Source organism: Ctenopharyngodon idella, chromosome 12 (genome assembly GCF_019924925.1).
Source record: "Ctenopharyngodon idella isolate HZGC_01 chromosome 12, HZGC01, whole genome shotgun sequence".
In the NCBI taxonomy this organism is placed as follows: Eukaryota; Metazoa; Chordata; class Actinopteri; order Cypriniformes; family Xenocyprididae; genus Ctenopharyngodon; species Ctenopharyngodon idella.
The window spans coordinates 16,065,544-16,088,713 of NC_067231.1; the positions used below are offsets into that span (position 1 = coordinate 16,065,544).

General features: G+C 36.8%; 1 protein-coding gene across 1 annotated transcript in view; it reads right to left on the minus strand.

Moving 5' to 3' along the window:
- Positions 1 to 23,170, minus strand: part of mkxa (mohawk homeobox a) — a 33,468-nt gene that overhangs the window by 8,970 nt on the left and 1,328 nt on the right. The window contains exons 3-5 of the mRNA XM_051914232.1: positions 20,689 to 20,848; positions 19,375 to 19,528; positions 13,197 to 13,526 (exon numbers count right to left, since the gene is read on the minus strand). Coding sequence (XP_051770192.1) covers positions 13,197 to 13,526; positions 19,375 to 19,528; positions 20,689 to 20,848 — 644 coding nt within the window. The remainder of the gene's footprint in view (positions 1 to 13,196; positions 13,527 to 19,374; positions 19,529 to 20,688; positions 20,849 to 23,170) is intronic.

Below are 23,170 nucleotides of genomic sequence, written 5' to 3' on the forward strand. Positions count from 1 at the left end.
GATTTTGCCTTAGTGACTTAGGAGTCCTCTTGACTACTCCTAACGTAGTGCTAAAATGCTTTGTGAAATACTCTTAGAGCAAAAATTTAGGACTGACATGCCCATTATTTTTAAGAGTTTCTTCTAAATCAGCAATTTAGGAGCTACTTTTAGCCTTAAGATGTTTTGTGAATACGGCCCCAGATTATTAAGTAATCAGTTCAAATCAGTTGCAAATAATATTTTTTTAAAAATATATTCACTCTTATTTGTATGTCTAATATGTTAAAAATGCAAAACGTTTCTTGTCTCGTCACATTCAGTTATAAATTACATTAATAATTTCATATTAATCAAATAATACTTAATTGGTAGAGCATTGCAATATATAACAGTATGCAATCATGTGATCATGCAATCGTGGGTTCGATCCCAGGGAACGCATGTGCTCATAAAGTGTATATGCACTATAAATCACTAAGGGTAGGTTTAGGTTTGGGGTAGGTGTAGTCTTTAATAAAAAAAATGAGTTTTGCTATATGGAAGTAGGACAAATGGCAGGTAAGGGACCGTGTAAAAAGTCCACATTGCATTTAAATGAACGCATTTTGATTGGTAATGACGGTCATACGTCACACGACACTGTCATTATTTTATACCCTATAGGGTCACTTTTTAGAGGAGGACAGTCTCAAATAATAGCATGTTTTCAATTCAAAACAGTAAAATTTCATAAAAAAATGTTGAGTAGTTTGCATTACTGGATATTACTGTCGGTCGCTAAATATTTCAATCATAAAACATTCGTCAAATATTAAATGTTTAGCTACTTACTCGCCTCTTACACTGCTAAAATGAAAGCGTCTCTTGTCTTGGCAGACTAATGATCTGCTACGCACGCTACTGCCCATAGATACACAGACATGCTACAGTGAGCATGTAAGATATGCTGCTGCTGCATGAATAGACATAAATAAACCGAACACTGAACCAGACAATTGAAATATTGAGCAAGTAAGCTATTGGCTGCAGAATCAACAGAAGCAATCAGCATGTGCCATGTAGTAATGATATGATTGCTTGCTGTTTGCATGTAAAGACCTATCAGCCTGTGCCCTCTAGAGTTTCATGACTGAACTAGATATTTATCTACTCACCCTCATATCATTTAATGCTTGTATGACTTACTTTCCTCAATGGAACACAAAAAAGTGTGTTTCTATTGTTTTTATCCATACAATGAAAGTCATTGTGGTCCAAAACAACATTGGTCCCCTTTGACTCTCAATGTACAGACAAAAAAAAAAAAAAACACTTGTAAGAGTAAAACTCCAAGAAATTATCTCAAAATCTGCTCATTCTTTATGCATAAATAATACTAGACCTTGCAGTCATCCTATTAAAGCGTTATCAGAACATTCCTCTCACCCTGACCTGGGGTCAGTACCAAAATCAAGAGAATCTGGTAGATATTACTCAAAAGAGAGAAAACGGCCTTCTCATTGTCTAACATAGAGAACACGTTGATCTTTCTGTCCCTGGATTGCAAAGGTTGCCAGAAGAACAACACTTGAAATCAAGGGTAGCTTTTGAATCGTATATGTATAGAATATGGTATGAAAACTATAGGCAGGTTTGAATGGACATTGGCAGTATGGACGATTGAGTAAACTATTGCAGACAGGTCTGTTTCTGTGCAAACTCTCAATGAGCGATCACAACTGAGACAGAATGGCATCATGGTTGGCATGTCAAAGTAGACTGGGGCTGGAAATATACCTCCATCCATCCGTTCATTTGTTCTTTTGATCATCCATCTATCAGCTGCATGAAGAGAAGTGACAAATGGAATCTGGGCAAGATGTCATGGCTTTTTGGCTCCGGAGCCACGCAGACGAGAATGGAAAAGACGTCAATGTCACTGTGGTGACTGAGTGTGGCACGTAATGCTTTAAAGCCATTGAGAAACATCCTGGCATGTAAAACAAAAGCGGTTATGAATTCAATAAGATAACTAAAATTAGTGAACATCAGAATATGGCAGGCGATGAATTTCTCACATTTATGCCGCAACAACCGGAGAAATCAGAAAAGTCTGCTCTGTGTTCTCAAACCCATGACTATAATCTCTGCCTGTTTTTACTGGTTTATAAAATAGCAGTCACATCTTTCACAGCCTTTCAAATAAGGGAAAGGAAAATTGGTTCTGCCCAAAGCAGACAGACATCATCAGTTCTTGGTGTCTCATTTTTACTACAGGCGTCCAATGTGTGCTTGAGAAAAATGAACGTTGTTCTTTAATAATGTCATAGAAGGCCTGTGAATGATGTTAAGATGAAGCTGGCGTGTGTGTCGTCTCAGCTCTGCCAGCTCTACCCTCACTAGCTGTCCAAGGATGGCAACAATCAACATCCACGCCATCTCTCCGTCTCGCTCTCTCTCTTTTGAGTGAGTCTCTTCTGGTCACTCGCTAGATAAATCCATCTCAAACGGTCTGAGTTTGTCTTTTGGTTTGCTTCCATTTTTCTGACTGTTTCCTGTGATCATCATTTCTGTTCTGTTTCTCTCTTCAACTCGTCTCTGACGTTCACGGTTTTTTCTTTTTTAAACCTAATGTCTTGGTTCTTGTTTTCCCATTGCCTTCCCAGATCATACTTTTGGTTGAGGTTTCATTCACTGTAATGACCGTCTTTAAACAGCAGCCCCATTACTGACTCCGTTCTTCCATTCTCTCCATTCCATTCACGTTTATCAGTAATCGCTGCACTATAAATATCCATGATATCCTCTGTTTCTGGGTCAGGGTGGTTGGAAGAGGCATGAGGCCCAAAAGAAGAGTGAAGAATGATAGTGATTCTTTGCACATGACATGTTCTAGTATTATTTAAAAACTCTCCCTGGTGAAAAACACAACAGTCTGGATGCTGTTGGACTTCCTTTTCTCTGAGCCTTTGAATCACAGCACATTAATCTGTGATGGATCAAACTGAGTTGAGGGTGCTGACATGTTCTGGGCTGTGAATTTGACTGGTGGGCAGAAAGAACGACCAAACAGTGGCAATACTGTATGGGGGTAAACAGGGTGAGAGAGAGACAGCCAAAAAAGCCTATTTCAGCATCATAGACACAGGGCCACTCATAAACAGTTAAAGCTCATCTCAAGACAGACTTTATTTCATAATTTTAGGATTTCTTTGGGTCTGCACAGCAGATGACAAACAATGACAGTCCGACCACAGCCAAAATAAAGCAGCTGCCACCAATGGCACTTGCAGCTTCAGCATTGGTGTGTGAAATGTGTTAAATCTCCCCCTCATTTTCTATTTACCAGTCAGAATAAACACAAATCACCACAACAAACACTCTACCAGCCAAATAACAGAACAGTCTGTACCAGGGTCACAAAATAACTAGGGCATCGGGCAAAAATGCAACAGAAACTGACAAATGTTTAAAATGGAGTGTAAAAATGTTCCTGTAGTCAACTTTTTATTGTGTTATGTAACATTATATTTAATAATATGCCGTTTTTAGCCTGTATGGTGATGGGCTATAGGTTTAATGCTTTCACAGACACTGCAGCTGTCAAATTATTTTTATATTCACTGTCTCAAATATATGTGCTGTTTTAGATAGCTATTTTGCTATCTATCTATCTATCTAATTCAGTGTTAATTCACTGTTTTACAGCTACTTTTATATTTGATGTTGAATTGATTTCATACTTAGGTCCAACTGTCCACTTTAAAAATTAATTGATTAATGTTAGTATTTAACATAATTGAATGGCATCCTGTGTGTTTTTGAATGGTTAGAAATAAACTACAACTTAAAATCAATTACAGGGTGCAAATATTAAAGCCATTAAAGGGATATGTTAGCCAAAAATTAAAAAATTGTCATCATTCATTCACCCTCATGTCATTCCAAACCTGTATGACTTTCTTTCTTCTGTGGAACATAAAAGAAGACATTTTGAGAAATGTCTCAGTGGGTTTTTTGTCCATACAATGGAAGTCAATGGTAGCCAAAACTGTTTGGTTACCACTGTTTTTCAAAAATATCTTCTTCTGTGTGTTCTGCAGAAGAACAATTTTTGGAAAAAAATGTTTATTTTTGGGAACCATCCCTTAACAAGAAAGTTAATTTCTGACACTGGTCTGAATATGATCAAGGAAACGCTCTAGAAAAGACTTTGTGTTGGCATGTATATTTCATCATCTTTCTGAGGAATCCAGTCTTGACCATTAACAAGAGGTCATCCATTGGCTTCCTGTTCTGGACACGGACGTGTGGATCTGCTATTTGCAAATGGCTGGACGAATGATTCCGATCTCTCACCCTATCAGTACCTATAAAAGTCCCACAAACAGACTTCAAACACGCTAGCTAGAGGACATAGCACACCACTGAGGTATTACAGACAGTATCTGCATCCTGACGTATATCAGGAAGAGAGACAGAGGGACAAAGAGAGGGAGAGAGAGACGGGCTCATGCTGAAAGCATTTGCCTAAAGTGTTATCAGGCGCAGATAAGGCTCCATCTAGAACGCATCACAAACCTTTTTCAGCTCCAATAAAATTCAGTTTTGCTTCAGCTTTAGTGTCATTCCAAAATGGAAAAACAATTAAAAGCGAGCAAGTTTGGAATCATTGCAGATGATTTTGCCAAATGGAAAATCTTGTTTTGATCTCATATTACAAGTTTGTATGTTTCTTTGCAAGTTAATTCTGCCCAGAGATGACTACAGAATTGCTTTCGACCGCAATCTCAGGGAAAAAACAGTGAGTTGAGTGTAATATAACAATGTTTGAATGTGTTTTCTGAACTAAATAATGATTGCAGACTTGATCCAAATATATACATAGTGAAACAAATTGCTATGATGTTCCTTCAAGGTTTGCTCTCACGCACATTCTCTCTCTTTATCGTGTGCGCTTTGATTCTCCGATTTCTATTTTCATCTGTTAATCTATTCTAGTGAAATTGCCTCTTTTTGTTTTCCCCCTTCACACAAAACATTACTTTCCAAGTTAGACAAAAACACACAGGCCCTGCTGTACTCTTTCTGATGTGTCAGAGTCTTTCATTTTATAGCCATTAGGTTCTCCACACTCATCTAATAGTCTCCCATTCATTCACTGTTTCTTTCCTCCTGTCTGCTATCTATTCTCACATGAAAGCTGCCAGAGCAGTGTGTGTCTGTTTACACCTCTTCTCCACACAGTCATCACAATTCACACACACTCACTTTTCAAAGTGTGGCTCGGACTATTTGCAATTCATCACGATATATTGCTCTTGAGCTTCAGCAACAGTTTAAACACAGAACTGTGCCGAGAGACTAAGAATTCAGTTTTTGGAAAAAGGTTTGAACTTAATCATTTAAGTTACAAATAGCTCCAAAAACTAAATTATAAAAGATAGACGAAAACTTACCTAACAGTGTCTGGATAAATGCAGATTGTTGTAATAAAATAAGACATTTATTAATGCTACAAAGAGGATGCTTACTTTCTCTTTAAGACTCATATTATAAACCTGTTTAGAATATAAGTAATTACTAATAGAAAATACTAGTTCAAAGGTTTTTTGTGTTTAATTTGTTTATATTGTATTTTTATAATGATTATTTATTATAATTATTTATTATACTGTATAATTAATTTTATATTAAATGTGAAGCCATGAAAATACTACTGCAAAAAGCTAGCGGTTCTCTTAGTATTGTGAGTAGTCTTGGTATCCATTTGAGTTTGTATATTTTTTCATCCCAATTTTTATGTGCCTTTTATTGTACATTATTCACTTTTTTCCCCTCTCTTTCACAATACTTCACCTTTTATCCCTCATTTCCAGCACATCTCTCATCTCTCCTTTCTTCCTTTCCTCCTCCCTTCTTCCTTCATCTTTCTTTTCTCCACCTTTCACTTATCTCAACATTCTCTCCTCTCTCTCTCTCTCTCTGATGATGGATGATGAGACCCAATCATTCAACTGCAACCCAGTGTCTGAAGCAAACCTTGGCCTTAGCCTCCTCTTTCTCTAGGATTGTTCAGTCGCCCCTCCCTACTTTGTGAGGGATAGATTGGGAGAAACTTCTCAAAGAGAAGGAAATCTTGGTGTTTCCATAAGTGTGTATGGATAATTGACATGAAATATACTTTTGGGAAGTTGACATGTCCTGTGGTGTGACATTGTCCAAACTCAGTCCTGGAGGGCCACTGTCCGGCAGAGTTTAGCTCCAACTTGCCTCAACACACCGGTCTGGAAGTTTCTACAATGTAAAACCTAACAGTGAAAATCGCTAGATGAAATAAGCTCGTTTTACTTAAAAGTTAATCCAACTTAAATATTTGTGACATGAACTCAAAAATTAATTATATTAAGCAGAACTCAATCTGAATAAGTTACTAGAAATAATATGCTGTTTTAACTCTAATGATTTAAATTACAGAAATGCTTATGTCTATGGCTGACCACAACATATTTAAAAGAAATTTGAACTTATTTCATTGTTTCAAATTTTTTTTAAAAATAATGTTTTCTGAGAAATTACGTTTGAGGTTGTTTTTATAGTTTTCATAATAATTAACTAAAAGCTATTTAAATAAATACATAAACAATAATAAATACATGAATCTATTTCATATAAGACTACAAGCCTACATTAGCCTTTTTAAAGCAATTTTACTTATGGCAAAATATTATCCCGGTGTGTTTCATAGGAGGCAACAAAAACCACACGCATTTTCTCTCTCGTCAGTCATGTCCGCCCATCCATCCACCAGTATGTCTGTAAGACCTTGATTAGCTGGTTCATGTGCATTTAATTGGGTTTGGAGCTGAACTCTGGAGGACCGTGGCCCTCCATGAATGAACATGATTGGACACCCCTGCTATAGTCCATGTAAAACTTTTTTAAACAGCATTTGCCAATTATTTTATAATTATCATTAATGGAGCTCATGATCACTACTAATTAATATTAATTAATATAAATTATTATATTATATTATATCTTTCAAATTGCTTGTCCTTTGTAGGGTTGTGGGGCTCCTGGGGCCTTATATTATATTGTATTGTATTTTTATTTTTATTTGAAATTGTGACCAGTTACAGGACCTAAATACTTTCCGTAAGTGTTTTCTGCCATTTGAGATGTGCACAGTAGAGCTGGATCAGTCATTGTCCTGCTGCTCTGTGGTCAGTGAGCAGTCAGCTACCGTAAATCACACAGTTCAGCATGTACTCTTTAAATTACACATCCCTCCCCCAGCACTGTATGTCATTGTCAAACATGTCAAACACTTTCAAATATGTTAGCCAAAGCCTGTCGTGCTTTGAAAGTAAGAGAGACTTTCAAACTTTTAATGGCATCAGACTCTCAATGTTTTTATGTACTGTATGTGGTTGGATGTGTAGTACAACTGCAAAAACAGCAATAAAAGTGTGCTGTGTGTTTCCAGCTGTACACACACAGGGCTGTCAATCATCAGATGAACTGCAGGCCCCGCACATTAATAATGCCAGAATTTACATGCTCCCACTCTGTTGCATGTTAAGGCTTGGATGAATTGCCCACCTACTGTACCTCTGAATGCAGTGAGGCTGGCCTGAAATGTGCTCTGATGTTTGTGATTTGGGGAGATTGTACTTTTCTTGGACAATGACTTTTAAAGTATTTTCTTTTGGTGGCTTCAGTCCAATGAGTCTGCAGGACTTTTATATGTGACTGGCATCTATGAGCCCCGGTGGCCTTGTCAAGCCTTTCTGTTTTCATTTAACATATTTCTGCCTCCTGCCTCTGTTTAATGTCCACTGACCTTGAAAAAGAAGGTCTTTTCATGTCGTAAAACACAGGTGACATTCTTGGTTCTGTGAAGAAATATGTCCCACAGCGCGTGGCTGACACACTAAAGCAGAGCAAAAAGACTGATTGGAAAAAGAGAGCCATACCAAAAATGTTCTTTTTCTTTGGCAAAATATCCGGGCTAATTTTTTCACTCTTATTACAGATCACAAACATATAAAGAATTTCTTCTTTTTTATATTTATAGGCAATGGAGGAGATTGGAGTCATATCACCACCATAGTGTTGTCTCCCATAGCCAGAGCTTTGACTAAATGGCAAAAGGACTGGTCCACACTGCAATTTATTCTGGACAAAAACCCCATACAGTAATACATATGAAAGCGCTATATAAATGCCTCATTCTCATACTAGTATAAGGAAGGAACCATCTGACTGACATGTAAATCAATCAATCACTTTTTTTTTTTGGTGACGCTTAGGGGGCGTTTAGCGTAACATACAGTTATGCTTTAAATTTATAGAAGGATATTTAGTTAAATTGCTCAAATAAAACTCTAATCATCTCATTTAGAAGAAATCCACATTAATACAATACAACACACCATTCAAAAGATTGGGGTCTGTAAGATGTTTTTGAAAAAAAAAAAAAATCTGTTATGCTCACCAGGGCTTCATTTAAAAAAATAAATAAATAAAACCAAAAATACAGTAAAAATGGTAATATTGTGAAATATTATTACAATGTAATGTAACAACTGTTTCCTATTTGAATATATTTTAAAATGTAATTTATTCCTGTGATGGCAAAGCTGAATTTTCAGCATCATTACTCCAGTCTTCAGTGTCGCATGATCCTTCAGAAATCATTTTAATATGCTGATTTGCTGCTCAAGAAACATTTCTCATTACTATCAATGTTGAAAACAGTTGTGCTGCTTAATATTTTTGTGGATTCTTAGCTGAACAGAAAGTTTGAAAGAATAGCCTTTATTCACTTTACTGTCACTTTTAATACATTTAATGCATCCTTGCTGAATAAAAGTATTAATTTCTTTAAAAGTCAGATTTAAATATTGAAATATATATCACTTTCATCTAATTCATTTCAGTTAACTGAAGCAAATCATAATATATCCATAAACCCCTCAACTGACGCATAAGTTACAATAACTGGATCACAAGGACCCTGTTGAAAGCAATATGAGGACAAATAACACATCGCTCTAGAGTAAACGGTGCAGCAGCCAGTTTATGTCCCATGTGATGCTCTTTCTATGAGAATCCTGCACAACCAGCCCCTGATGCAACCTGTGAAAGCACATCTAAAGCGTTAGACAACGTTCTGAGAAATATTTTCCTGCATGCTCTCACTTTACTGCGAGCTCTCATCCACTCTGAGAGTGCGGCATACTGATCTATATCATACAGGACGGCCCTAAACCCAATACCACGCATGCAGGGAAAACACTGAGCGAGATTCCTGCCATTAAATATCCCATTAAAGTGCAATTTGACATAAAATCCCTGGCATGTACCCTGGAATTCTCTCGCTTCTTGTTTTCAATGAAACTCCCATCAGGGTTCCTGTTGCGTTTTATTTCGTATTTTTCTTACACAATGGCCTCTTTAGTTTTCCATCAGAGGTTTGAGGCTTAGCTGGCCCGACGGCTCCTTTGCCACGTCTGATCTGTGAAACTTCAAGTGAGGAGTGATAGAAAGGAGGAGAGAGCTCCTTTAGATCCAATTTGTTCCATTAAGCTACATTTAACTGGCGGATTCTGAGATGCCACTTTGGTTTAAAGACGTCTGAGCTAAAACATTAGCGTCTTGGCTAACACAGCGCAGAGACAGACAGACATCTGTTTCAAAAAAGAAAACAGAGCGTAGATCTAAAATTTCAACCTCATGCCATATTAGCCTGAAACTTGAGGAATGTTTGTATGAAAATATTCTGGAATGCAGAAAGAAAGAAAGAAAATTGAAGGAAAGCGAATAGCAGAGAATAAAAGAGAGAGAAACCCTAGGAGGAAATGATGCAAACCCCTTTTCTCCAGTAACAAGATTGAATGACAAATTCAATATCAATTTAATTCAGAGTTTATTGCTGTATTTTGTTCTGATTGATCCCTTATTCGGAGTTGCAATTGTTGCTGTGTGTGATCCTGTGCTTCTAAACCTTTTGTTTGGCACATACTCATGTGCAAAATGACAAACAGACACTTCATCTACCTGACGAAGCCATCAGAGTCCTTAGCCAGGAAATGGTATTTACCATGAAAGCCGAGAAAAGCATAAATCATAAATATTGATTAATCATTAACTGTGTTTAGAGGATTAGTTCACTTTAAAATGAAAATTACCCCAAGATTTACTCACCCTCAAGCCATCCTACGTGTATATGACTTTCCTCTCTGATGAACACAATCGGAGTTATATTAATAAATATCCTGACCCATTCAAGCTTTATAATGGCAGTGAACGGGATCAACGAGCATGAAGCTCAAGAAAGTGCATCCATCCATTATAAACATACTCCACACGGCTCCGGGGGGTTAATGAAGGCCTTCTGAAGCGAAGCGATGCGTTTGTGTAAGAAAAATATCCATATTTAACAAGTTATAAAGTAAAATATCTAGCTTCTGCCAGACCGCCTTCTGTATTCAACTTACGAAAAAGCAAAACTGATGCGACATCAATTACGCTTTTTTCGTTAAGTTGAATACGGAAGGCGGTCTGGCAGAAGCTAGATATTTTACTTTATAACTTGTTAAATATGGATATTTTTCTTACACAAATCCATCGGTTCGCTTCAGAAGGCCTTTATTAACCCCCGGAGCCGTGTGGAGTATGTTTATGATGGATAGATGCACTTTCTTTTATGATGGATAGATGCACTTTTCACATCCCATTCACTGCCATTATAAAGCTTGAAAAGAAAGTCATATACACCTAGGATGGCTTGAGGGTGAGCAAAGCCACCCTCCATAAAGTGGACTAATCCTGTAGGAATAACTGATTCAAGCTAAAATAAACAAGAAAACACACTAAAGCTCTTTCTCTCGGTCTCTCTTAGCAGGTGTCTACACAAGCAACTGCGACTTTACATAGTGCACAGTTTAAACGATGGTCCAGAAGGTAGTTTGCAACAGCTTTTGGGTTTGAAGAGAATTCCAGCATTCTGTTCTTAAGCCCCAAGATAATGCAAACCATGTTTGTCAGTAAGAAATGGCGAAATGAAATGAGAAACAAAGTAAAACAAAGACTGCACGGCGAGATCCCCGAGGCTTGATGTGAACAACAATATGTAAGCGAAGAAGTGAGGAGCAAACAATGTTATCAGTTATGAATCCTGTCAGGACAAAGACGCAGTGTTCTGACCTGAAGAAACCCGTTCTTTCTCGAGAAGAAGAGAGCGAACACATGCGCTCGAAGGCCTTAGTCGCCGACACAGTATCTCACATAAATTCCTACGAATGATCAATAGGGGCTGACATTCTTCCAGATGATGATGAACAGGGCTTAAATAATTGCCAGAACTCTCCTGAAACATATTTGTCATTTTGGACTGTCCAAAAGATTTGCGATAACATCACAAACACCTGGAGGGCTTAAACAGCACATGGGAGCAAACACAGCCGACTGTGAGGACTGCAGACGCTCCCTGCCGTGATACTCCGAACCAACATTGACCTTAAACAGACGAGTTAGAGAGTCCTAAACTTTGGCAGAGCTTGACTTTTTTGCTAAATGAGAAAGCCTGGGTTAGGTGAAAGCTCTAGAAAGCGATTAAAGCAATTATCAAGCAGCTGCAAAGAGGAAATTGACAGAAAATGACTCAGAATGACTATTTATTTATTTATTTACTTATTATAAGCTGTTTATTTTCCAAATACTATCACTAAATAATACAAGTACACTACCTTTCAAAAATTTGTGGTCGGTAAGATTGTTTAATGTTTCGGAAAGAATCTGACCAAGGCTGCATTTATTTGATCAAAAATATAGTAAACAGTTTAAAATAACGGTTTCTCTTTTGAAAGTCTATATTTTAAAATGTAATTAATTTCTGTGACGCAAAGCTGAATTTTCAGCATAATTACTCCAGTCTTCAGTCACATGATCCTTCAGAAATCATTCTAATATTCTGATTTGGTGCTCAACAAGTACTATTTCTTATTATTATCAATGTTGAAAACAGTTGTGCTGCTAATATTTTTGTGGAAACCATGATACATTTTTTTCAGGATTCTTTAATGAATAGAAAGTTCAAAAGAACAGCATTCATTTGAAATAGAAATCTTTTGAAACTGTCACTTTTGTTCAATTTAATGCATCCTTGCTGAATAATATAAAAAGAAATATATTTAAAAAAATCTTACTGACCCCAAACTTTTGAATGGTAGTTTTTCCAAAAACTTGTCTGTGCACATCACCCACTTAATCTCATTTAAAATGAAAATATTTAATATAAAAAATATTTATATTTTTTTAGGAACCTCAGAAATGTCCTGCGGAATTTAAAAGCTGAAACCACTAAATAGACATTTTAACTTTCTTTAGTGTCCTATGATGATATGAAACATTTTGTGTTTGAGATATGCAATGAGAAAGACCACAGGAGGAAATTCTTCAGGTCAGAGTTTGACTCATTTCAGACACGACAGACTCTCTAAGAGAGTTATGTTTACACACACACACACACACGCCACAGTACTGCTATACACCATTATGAAAAGTTGATACACACTTCCTTACTTCTAAAAACAGATGAACATCTCTTTCCCTCACAAACACTGTTTTGAATAAAGACTTCTCATTTCTTCGCAGTTGGTGTTAAGACATGAACTCAAAACCGTGTTGAATACTGTGTTTGTAATACTGAAAAAAAATAATAAGGAGATAAAGAGAGAATGAAGATGGATGAGAGAGAATAATTGTCACAATGACTAAAGAAGTAATGATAGTGAATGGGCAGAAGACTAAACCACTATGAACTACAGTACGTTCTACTTCATTGCAAGTTCAAATGTGAACTTGCATGACCTAAACCGTTTTATCAAAAGTACAAAGCTTAATATAAAAGCACAAATTCTTTGAACTATTGAACTGCAATATTTTTAACATACTAGTATTTTCATACTATTAAAAACATATTTCATAATATTTACAAATGTCAAGTTTAAATGAAATGATTTATAGATGAGTAAGAGAGAGAACAGAGAAACATATGACCCCTCTGTGACTCTACTTGTTGTAGAACAAGAAGCCAAAATCAAACATGGATTCAAACACAGCTGACACTGGGCTGATGAAACAGCTTCAAGATGCCCTTCTTCCTCACAAAGAGCGAGAGAGAGACACACAGAGAAGGAAAGAATGTAAGACTGGCAGCAGCTCACCAGTCCTGTAGATAAAGTTGGCTTCTGCTTCTGAAGAAGATGGTGACAGCAGGTCTTCATCATACTCGTTAGAGCTGAAAGAGCCTGAGTGGTTCCTCCTCCGTGCGTCCATTACGCCGTTGGCTACCATTACATGACGGAGGGAGTCGTTAAGGTAGCGGTGCAACAGGCTGCTCTTGTATTTGGGTGGCGACACATAGTCATCAGACAATGAGGCGTCCGCAGCTGCCCGAAGACCTGCCCCCACAGCACCACCTTCCTTCTTGATGACGCTCTGGTACATTGGCTTATTAAACTCCCCGACCTGGGCCCGTGCTGCTGGGTCACCATCTGGATGTGATGCAGGATACATGCAAATATGTAAAGACACATTTGGGAAGATGATTGCAAAAAAATAAACTGAACTATAAAACATCAATATTTTGATCTCCTGCCCTTTACACCTTCTCAGCAGGGAGAGACACGGTCACATTTTCATTTAATCACCCTTCTCTTCTGCATGACCCCTCCAGCACATTGAAAACACTTGACTGGATTACACTTCTTGAAAACACGGGCCTCCCAACTGCAAATGAGTGTGTCCGATCAAATTTGGTGCTGAGAGACTGATTACTGCTACAGTGGAAGCAGAGAAAGTTTGGATCTTTGAGCCTTGAATCGCCTCATTTGAGAAAATATCAAAATAAAATAATAAAATGCAATAAAAAAAGTTCAAGATCTATTCCTAGATTTAGATTTATAGAAGATAAAATACAAAAATGTATGCCAAATATGAAATATAAATATTTAAAATATACATGTGATAAACTAAAAGGTGCACAAAGTGTGCAAAAAAAGGTAAAAGTCCCCAAAAAAGCAAACATTTCAGGTGGACAGGAACGACACCTATGCTACTGTTCAAAAGTTGGTATAAGATTTTTTTATTAAAAAGAAGTAGTTTTATTCCGCAAAGTGACAATAAAGATAAATAACTGGTAGAACTGCAAGCGATAAATCGTCTAGTTTCATTCTGCTTTTTGGTAACAAAACTAATAAAAGTATTAACTTTCTCATCAACAGGGGGAAAGAAAAACCCGTTGGACATTCCAATGTCATATCTCAGCCTTGGAGAGAGTGTGTTCAGTTGATCTTTCCGTTCCGTTGATCATTTTTTAAAAAACACCCAATCATTCGTCTCATATTATTTGCTCAGCCACCTGTAGTCCCATCAGTGATTCATGAAAGAACATAAATAAGAGACACTGACATGTTTTATTACTGGATGATATATAAGACATGCCTTTGAATTTTTTATTTTGGAAAACGAACTATTATGGGGAATTAATGCTGATTGTAATACAACAGCAGTTGGATGGTCCAATCTGTTTTCTCTCAGTTGACATTGTCACTCATGTAACAATTACAAAGAAGTTAATACTTTTGTTACTAAAAGGCAGAATAAAATCAGTTCCACTGTTTTCATTTATCTTTTGTCTCGTCCTTGAGGTTTTCAGCATACCTTAAAGGGATAGTTCACCTAAAAATTAAAAATAAGTCATCATTTACTTACCCTCAAGTTGTGTGTGAATTTACAACTTGAGGGTGAGTAAATAATGACAGAATTTTCATTTTTGGGTGAAGCTTTAACACAGTAAAATCTATATAAGCATGGACTCTCAAATTCCTTTGAATTAGCAATTTCATCTATAACTATGTGTGTGGATTCTTTTTTGGTTTTGACATTTGAGAAGGTCCATGAGCCAAATTGCAATAGTTTTTTCAGCACATCAGAGCCACATCACTCACTCCACATCCTAAAAGTCAACATTTTCTAAAGATTGTTTTAGTGCACCATTATTGTATACTACCTTGACAACCATTCCATAATGCAGGAAACAAAGGTAAACACACTGGAGTTCACACAAACGCAATATTTCCTAGGATACGGGGTTAGGATTGCACGAGTGAATGCCTCCTAAGTGAGCTAGGATTTCACTGCAAGGCTCTATCTTGACTCAAATGTGTGAAGAGTGTGTCTGAAGCTTAGATCTTCTGTGTAGCACATAATTACTGAGCTCAGACACGGGAACGACAGACCTGATGAAACGTCTGTGCAACAAAACTTTCCCTCTAAACAACCAAGACGTTTCATATGCATACTGAACAACATGTATGATGTTACATGATGTGCTTGTATAATCACAGCTCATAATATTTGGGTGAATCTCAGAAAACATGTCAGAAGATAAGAAGAAAAAATAGGGACATTTTTATCACATCTCCTTTAATTTTGGTTTTGTTATGTTTTGATAATACTCATTATTCTCAATGGTGAATCTAATAGAGACATTTTGTACAATATGTGAACCTGGACCACAAAACCAGTCATAAGTCGCACGGGTATATTTGTAGTGATAGGCAACAATACATTGTATGGGTCAAAATGATCGATTTTTCTTTTATGCCAAAAATCATTAGGATATTAAGTAAAGATCATGTTCCATGAAGATATTTTGTACATTTCCTACTGTAAATATATCAAAAATGTTTTTTTTGTGAGTGGATATGAACATGCAAGGACTTCACTTGGACAACTGATTTTTTTGCACCCTCAGATTCCAGATTTTCAAATAGTCTCTCGGCCAAATATTGTCCTATCATAACAAACCATACATCAATGGAAAGCTTATTTATTCAGCTTTCAGATGATATATAAATCTCAATTTTAAAAAAATTACCTTTAAATTTTTTATATTTATTTTTTTCTTCATTTTATTTAAATTTTTTGGTCCAGGGTCACATATTGAGAATTTTGGGGTCAGTAAGCTTAATTGTCATTAAAAATTTCACTTTTTTTTTTTCATGAGATCCAATGAGATGGATAAACATTGTTTTTACATACTTCATTATCATGACAATATAACCATTCTGTGCTTTTCTCTACATGTGTTGTGACCAAGAGATAATTCAAATATGTAGAGCAAGACATATTTTCCTCTAGAAACATTTCAACAGCCATGTTTACATCCATGGGATTTTTTTGAGAAATAAGATTTAGCGTATCAAAATGTTTACCGAAATTCCTGATGGAATTGCTAATTACCGATAAAATTCCGCAAGTGTCAACACAGTCATTTTCCATTTAAGTTGAGCACATAAATTTTATGACAAGTTAAGTTTTGACCTGAAGCTAGAGGTCAAAGGTTAAGCCAGGCTGCTGACACAGATTGTGTGCTATTCTACAGTGTAAGAACAGCGGGAAGTTATTTGTAGGATGAGACAGATGTGAGAGGCAAAGACTGGGCATTCCTCTTCTAACCACAGAGTGTGTGTCCTTCTCCAAGACATCTAATCAAGGCACCAAATACAGAGTGTGTGTGTTTGGAGGTCACTGTTAAGCACAGAGGGATGATAAGTGTTCTGACTGAATGTCTCATTGTGCGCGGATGCTTATGTTAAGCGATGAGGCCAACAAACATGCAGTCTTGTCAGAAAGCCAACAACATTGCTGCATTTGTAACGCCTTAGTGTGTGAATTAGAGAGAAAAGAAAAGGAAAAGAGAGAACTTTAGGTATAGTTGTTGTTTTTGTGTTTATGCATGTAAGTGTAAGATTGTGTGCGAGTGTTTGTGGTTGAGTCCTGACGCCCCATTGTGGTGTGTTAATCACAGTGTGCATGACTGTCTGTAAGCCTACGCGTCTGTCCGGTTAACTTAAACACAGAGGAGGATGCACACACGAACACTGCGCTCGACATACCCCGACCCTGATTTATGGCTCGGCTGCTATACGATGCTATAAAAATGTTTGGAGTGTTGCACTGACTGTGTTGTAATAAAACATCTGCGTTTAAGCATCCTGTCTGGTCTGTTACATGCTACATGCTGAATGAAATTCCAAAGAGTTTCTTATAAATACCACAACACTTCATGCCAATCAAATGTAGCATCAGGATAGGTGAATTTGTTTGTGCTTGTTCGTTTTAAAGAGCAGTTTTACTTGCACAGTGTGTGTGTGTGTGTGTGTACCAAGGCCATAACCATAACATTGGGTTGGGGGGGGGTTTATATAAAGAAATTAAATAATTAAAGGGTTAAAAGGGATTTAAGGGAATAAAGAAAAACAAATAAGAATGGTAAAAAGATAGGTCTAATTGTAGCCTATAGTTGTGAATGTGAAGTAATCCATTTAAACTCTTTGCAAATAATATTTTATTTAAAAATTCACATTCACTCTTATTTGTATTTCTAATAAGTCAAAAATGCAAAACGTTTCGTCTTTTCACATTCAGTTATGAATGACATGGATTATGTAAATTATAGCTTATTTTCCATTCAAAATTCAGAAAAAGTTGAGTTGCATCACTGTGTATTACTGTGGGTCGCTGAACATTTTTATCGTAAAACGGTGTCAAATAATAAATGTTTCATGACATCCTACCACGCACTCTTTCACTGTAAAAACTAAAGCGTTGCGTTTTCGTGGGAATTCACACTCGTCTTCTGTCAATAGTAAGCCCCGCCTTCTTTGATCTGATTGGCCATCATTTTTACATTGATGAGCACTGTTAGACCACTAAGGCAGACCAGCCTAAAAATTTAACTTTTTAAACTGTTTGTCATCCTAACAAAAACAGAGCAGTGCTTACCTAATGGAGTGCAGCTGAGCAGTATCAAGAATATTAAATATTGGGGGGGACAGTTAGGCCATTTCTAATTATTATGGGGGACTTGTCTCCATCAATGCCTATGGTGGTTACGGCCCAAGTATATAATCCAGTAGTGATTAAGAGTTGCAATATCTGTGTAATGCATGTTGTACATGTATGACTAAATATGCACCTTCTTAAAGGGTCAGTTCATCCAAAAGCAAAACTCCTGTCATCATTTACTTAACCTCACTGACAACATTGGACCCTAACATTGGACAAAATAACATTGGACCCTATTGGCTTTCATTGTATTGAAAAAAACAGAGAAATTTATGTAAATATCTTCTTTTGTCTTTGACAGAAAAAAAAAAGAAAATCATACAGGTCTGGAACAACATGAGGGTAAGTAAATTGTAACAGAATTTTCTTTTTTGGGTGGACTATGCCTTTAAGTGTGTGTTTCATCGTGGTCTATAACCACCACAAAAACATTGAGGATGACACATTCCAACCAATTTTCTTATTAGTGGTCTATCTATATATATATTGCAACCAAAAAAATAAATAAAACATTGGGCAAAGCCCAAAATGGCTAAACACTAAGCTTTTAACTGTCTTAACCACAAATTACTGGTCAGGAAATTAGCTAAATTTAAGCAAATGCACTACTTAAAAAGCCATTGCTGTCTCAGAAAAACATCAAAGACAGAATTAACTTTTTGACAGAATATGGGATGTGTGGAATGATGAATCACAATGAAACACAAGTTGCATGGTGATGCTCCAGAGCAGTGTGTCTGAAAATCTGATGCGAAATATAATAAATGCATCTCTACCACAGTGAAGCATGGAGGAAGAGGTGTCATTGTGTGGGGAGCCTTTTTAGCTGCTGGTATTGGTGAGCTACTTCACTGTTAAAAGTCATTTAATGCTTTGGAGTACAGGAGAATATTGCAGAATGGCTTGCTTCCTAAGTTGTTATCTGAAGAGGAACGATCAGATGTTATGTTTCAACAAGACAAACTCTTGCCCAAATTGCAAAAACAACCAAGAAGTGGCTTGAGAGCAAGTCCATCAGGCTCATGTTTTGACCTGGCCAGAGTCCAGATTTGAACCTTATAGTGCATATTTGGTCTCACATTAAACTCAAACGAACTGGAAGACATTTTTCAACTCATGAATTGTTTGAAGCCATTAACATTGAATGGAACAACACTGACTCTTCTTCCTGTAAAAAGCTGTCAGCAAGTTGGGGAAGGCTATTCCATGATAAGTTACTTTATCTACAGTATTTGTGAATTCTTCCTGATCAGTTCTTTGTGATTAAATTGGTTAAGACCATTAATGGAGCACTAAATTTTGCAATTTTTGGCTTGTTAATCTTTACATTTGGTCCCCCACACTGTTTAATATTAAATATCCTTGGTTTCAGCATCACATTGACACCTCTGTGAATGTGAGTGTGTGTTTTTGTTAACTCTCCATAAATACACTGTATTTAGTTGTTTTATGTGTGATTGTGTGAATGAGAGAGTCCGTGTGTCGTACCATCAGAGCAGGAGTCATCACTGCTGACGCTCAATCTTTCCGCGTTGCCCTGGACGTATTTGTTGTAGAGTTTGATCCTAAGGGCCCAACTCAAATCAGGCTGCCTAACTGTGTTCTTCAGTCGCCGTCGAGCATTTGCAAACCAGTTAGACACCTGAGAAAAGACAGAGGGTGTTGGGATGGTATTGAGTAAAGTTTGACCAATAAACAAAAAGAATTATGAATGCTCGAAAAAGACACAACAAACCTTTTTAACCTATATCTTTTTGATTGTTTATTGGGACACTATGAAAACCATTAAAAATCGTAGGCTGATGCCACACGCAAATATCCCAGGAGCACAGAACGTAACATTACTAATGTTACGTTGATGAAAACCTGGGTGCTTATTCTGGCTTCTGCCACTCTCACCTAATAATATTCCTTTTCCTCTGCCCGACGTCTGTCTTTTTGAAATAAAAACAATATTCGCCCCAGCCTTCTCCATTTCACAGAGACCATTAGATGTTATACTAGGAAAACTTTTCATGCCCGATACACTTCAAGCCACTTATGACAGGCATTGTGCTGGGGCACTTCTTTAAAAATGTTATTCTAGCCCTGAGTTTCCTGACCTCTGCTTTATATAAAGTTCTCAAAGGCCAACAGCCATATTTTTTCTTTTAAACAGGTCAACGGAGGCCAGTAGTTTTTGGAGGAAGCATTGAGGTATCATACGACGCGGTAGCAGAAATACAGTAGCAATGAGAAAAATTCAGGTGTATCTTTGGTGCTTAAGTCTGGAGATGTTCAATATTTGTTCAGTCACAAAAGTATTATTTAGTCATTGAAACTGAGCATCAGTTTTGTGTTTAAGTCTTTTTTCATATTGCAGTGCAGTCTGCTCACATTTTTTATTAACAAATGGCTCCTTTTCATGATTATTAGAACCAGATACAATTTTTTAGGGTCATCCAGAATAGCATCTACAGGCCTAGCCAATTCTTAACAAATTTAGAGAACATGTTTATGTCCTCATGTGTATATACAGAGACACAGACTGAGACAGATATGTACACAGAAACCAACACAGACTGGAAAACACATATGTGAATAGTTAAACACAAGCCATGTGTCTCTGAATTTAAATATATATTGGCTAAACAATAAAAAAAAAAAAAAACTGAATTTGCTTGCAGCTTGTGTATGGAATGAACACCTGCACCGTCCTCTTAATGTATAAAGAAAACTGTCATTTTAATAATCCTTCTGTCAAGAACCAGTAGCTCTTGGTAGCACGCTTATGGAAAAGTTGTGGAAAATGAACTTACTCACCTGCACAAGTGTCATTTGTGAGCCAAGCGCGAGAAGAATTTTCTCTGTTTTAGTGGGGTAAGGATTATCCCGGTGTTTGTAGAGCCACTGTTTCAAAGGCCGGGCCATGTCCTGCAGAGCTTGCCGTTTATGCCGTACCTTTCCTGGGTTCTGACGAGACCTGCGGAGAAATACAAGCCGACAAAGGCTACATAAATCTCATGACAATTATACAAGACTTAAGAATGGGCACTCATGTGGAGAAATTCCATAAGATTGATTTATTACATCATTACATATTTTCCACAGAAAGAAAGAAACGGTATTTTTAATTCTTTTTGGGGTGTTCTTACTGCCATCTGTTTTATTGCCAGGAAATGACAGGAAAGGAACAAAAATTTTACTGAATAAATGAAACTCTTAATTTTTTTATTATTATTTTAATTATCAATATGAAATTACAACCATCTATATCTAAAGGTAGCATGCCGTGAGCAGACCAATAAGCTTGACTACAAGTTTTACAACCTTTTTTAATGTAGGAGATGAAATCAGTAAAATTGAAAATATGCATAAAAATGTGTTCAATTTTCAGAGATATTGTAAGGGTTAAATATTCTTACATGAGGGCCTAATTAACGGTCATGCGCTGTGAAACGAGTATCATGCTATAATTAACTCTCCCAGTGAGTGATTTTCATTCAGAATCAGTTTACAGTCTGTCTGCAAAACACAAAGACTGTGCACTTAAATAAATTCATGTAATCCAACATCCACATTATGACAAGTGCTACATGTATGTACTCCGATAGTGACTGTAAAAGTTTGAAAAAGAAAAATCTGTAGACTTTATAGGTACTGAGAGGCAAGATGGTTTGCAGTCTGAGTTTGAGTCACTTTTATTCTAAATTCACATTCAATATCACAAACTTTCTTTAATGGTTCTGTGAGAAAAAAGGTTAAGCAAAAGTCCTCTTTTATCAAAAACTATATTGCTGTAAAGAAATATTTTTGATATTACAATACAGGTTCTTCAGATCAGTGGGTTCTTGTAAGCACTAGGCATTTCTTCAAAGAACTAGACTTTTAAATGTAACTTTTAAATGTTCTCCTGTAGCATCAGGCTGTTCGTGTGTTTTCCTTCTAATTGGAAGCTTTATTTTCAAGCGTGAACAGAAGCTGGTTATTTAAACCTGTAGATGTCAGTATGGCGCTGTTATATCACCTTGTTATCTTCCAAAAACCTGACTGCACATTTAACATATTTTCCCCCAACGCTCCGAGGTTCATGTTCAGCAAATATTTTCCTTGTAACCCAGATCTGTATTAACAACCTAAAGAAGGTTTTTTTCCTCCCTGTTCTCGATATCGGCAACACACACCTCTGTATTTATATTAATAATTTTCATTAGCAGTGATATTCCCCTTGAGGCGAGCAGAGCGGCTGTAGTGTTTTCCTATTGGCTCCTCTTACTCGCGCAAACGGACCTTCAATAAGCGCGAGCCAGACGCACCCGCAGCGGAGGATGTTTGCACAAGTTTTTCACAAGACATCACATTTAGCTTCGGTGTTGCTGTGTATCGCAGTCGTATAATGAAGCACTGTGTTGTCTGCAAATAAAAAACAGGTTGGGGTAAACAGCTTGGGGCGGTGAGGCTGAACGCGCTGAGTTCGGAGGGCAAATAAGGGATGACATGGTTTCTTCTTGCGCCCTCACTACAAAAATATTCGTGATTGACTGGACCACACATACAGTTGAAGGAAATGTTTATTTATTAGAAACAGACCTGGACGTGTTTTAAATTTGCTACCGAACACGAATGACCTCATGTACCCGAGCGACAAGCCCCTGCTAATTCAGCACCATCGACAGCGACTTAATTGAATTGTGAATATTAATTTCCTGCAATTCTCTTTTTGAAACCTCAACGTATCCTAGATAAGAAGGCGGCGAACGGGCTGTCAATTCAAACCAGATGCTCTCTAACCACAACTTAGCGCAAAATCAATGGAAAGAAAACAAAAAGACTATGAAAAGTCAAACACTTGGACGTGCCACCGCTGGCCTTAAAATTGAACAACTTGATGTTTATCTTCAATACGGTTCTCTGTGCTGTCACGCGTAAAAGCATTAACAACGTTAAAATAACCACAGATGACTTAAACAGGCTATCATTTATGTGCGGATTTTTTTTTTTTTTTTTTCCTGCTAATACCTTACCAGAATAATTAGGCTAACTATTCCGTCATGAAAATTAAACGATGTGCAAAACAGTTATCATCTACTGCAAAAAAAGCAACCTAAAACTAAATTTGAAAACGTTTTAAAAAAAGAAAAAAATCAAAGCGGTGCTAATGTGAACCTGCTCATTCTATTTTTAGATATTTTCAAATGACTTAAAAATCGAGTTAACTTGAGGAAAACAAACATGTCACTTGATGAAACATGATGAAAATATTTTGCAGTGTATCTGTGAAATCATTCATTTGGACTAAGTAGAA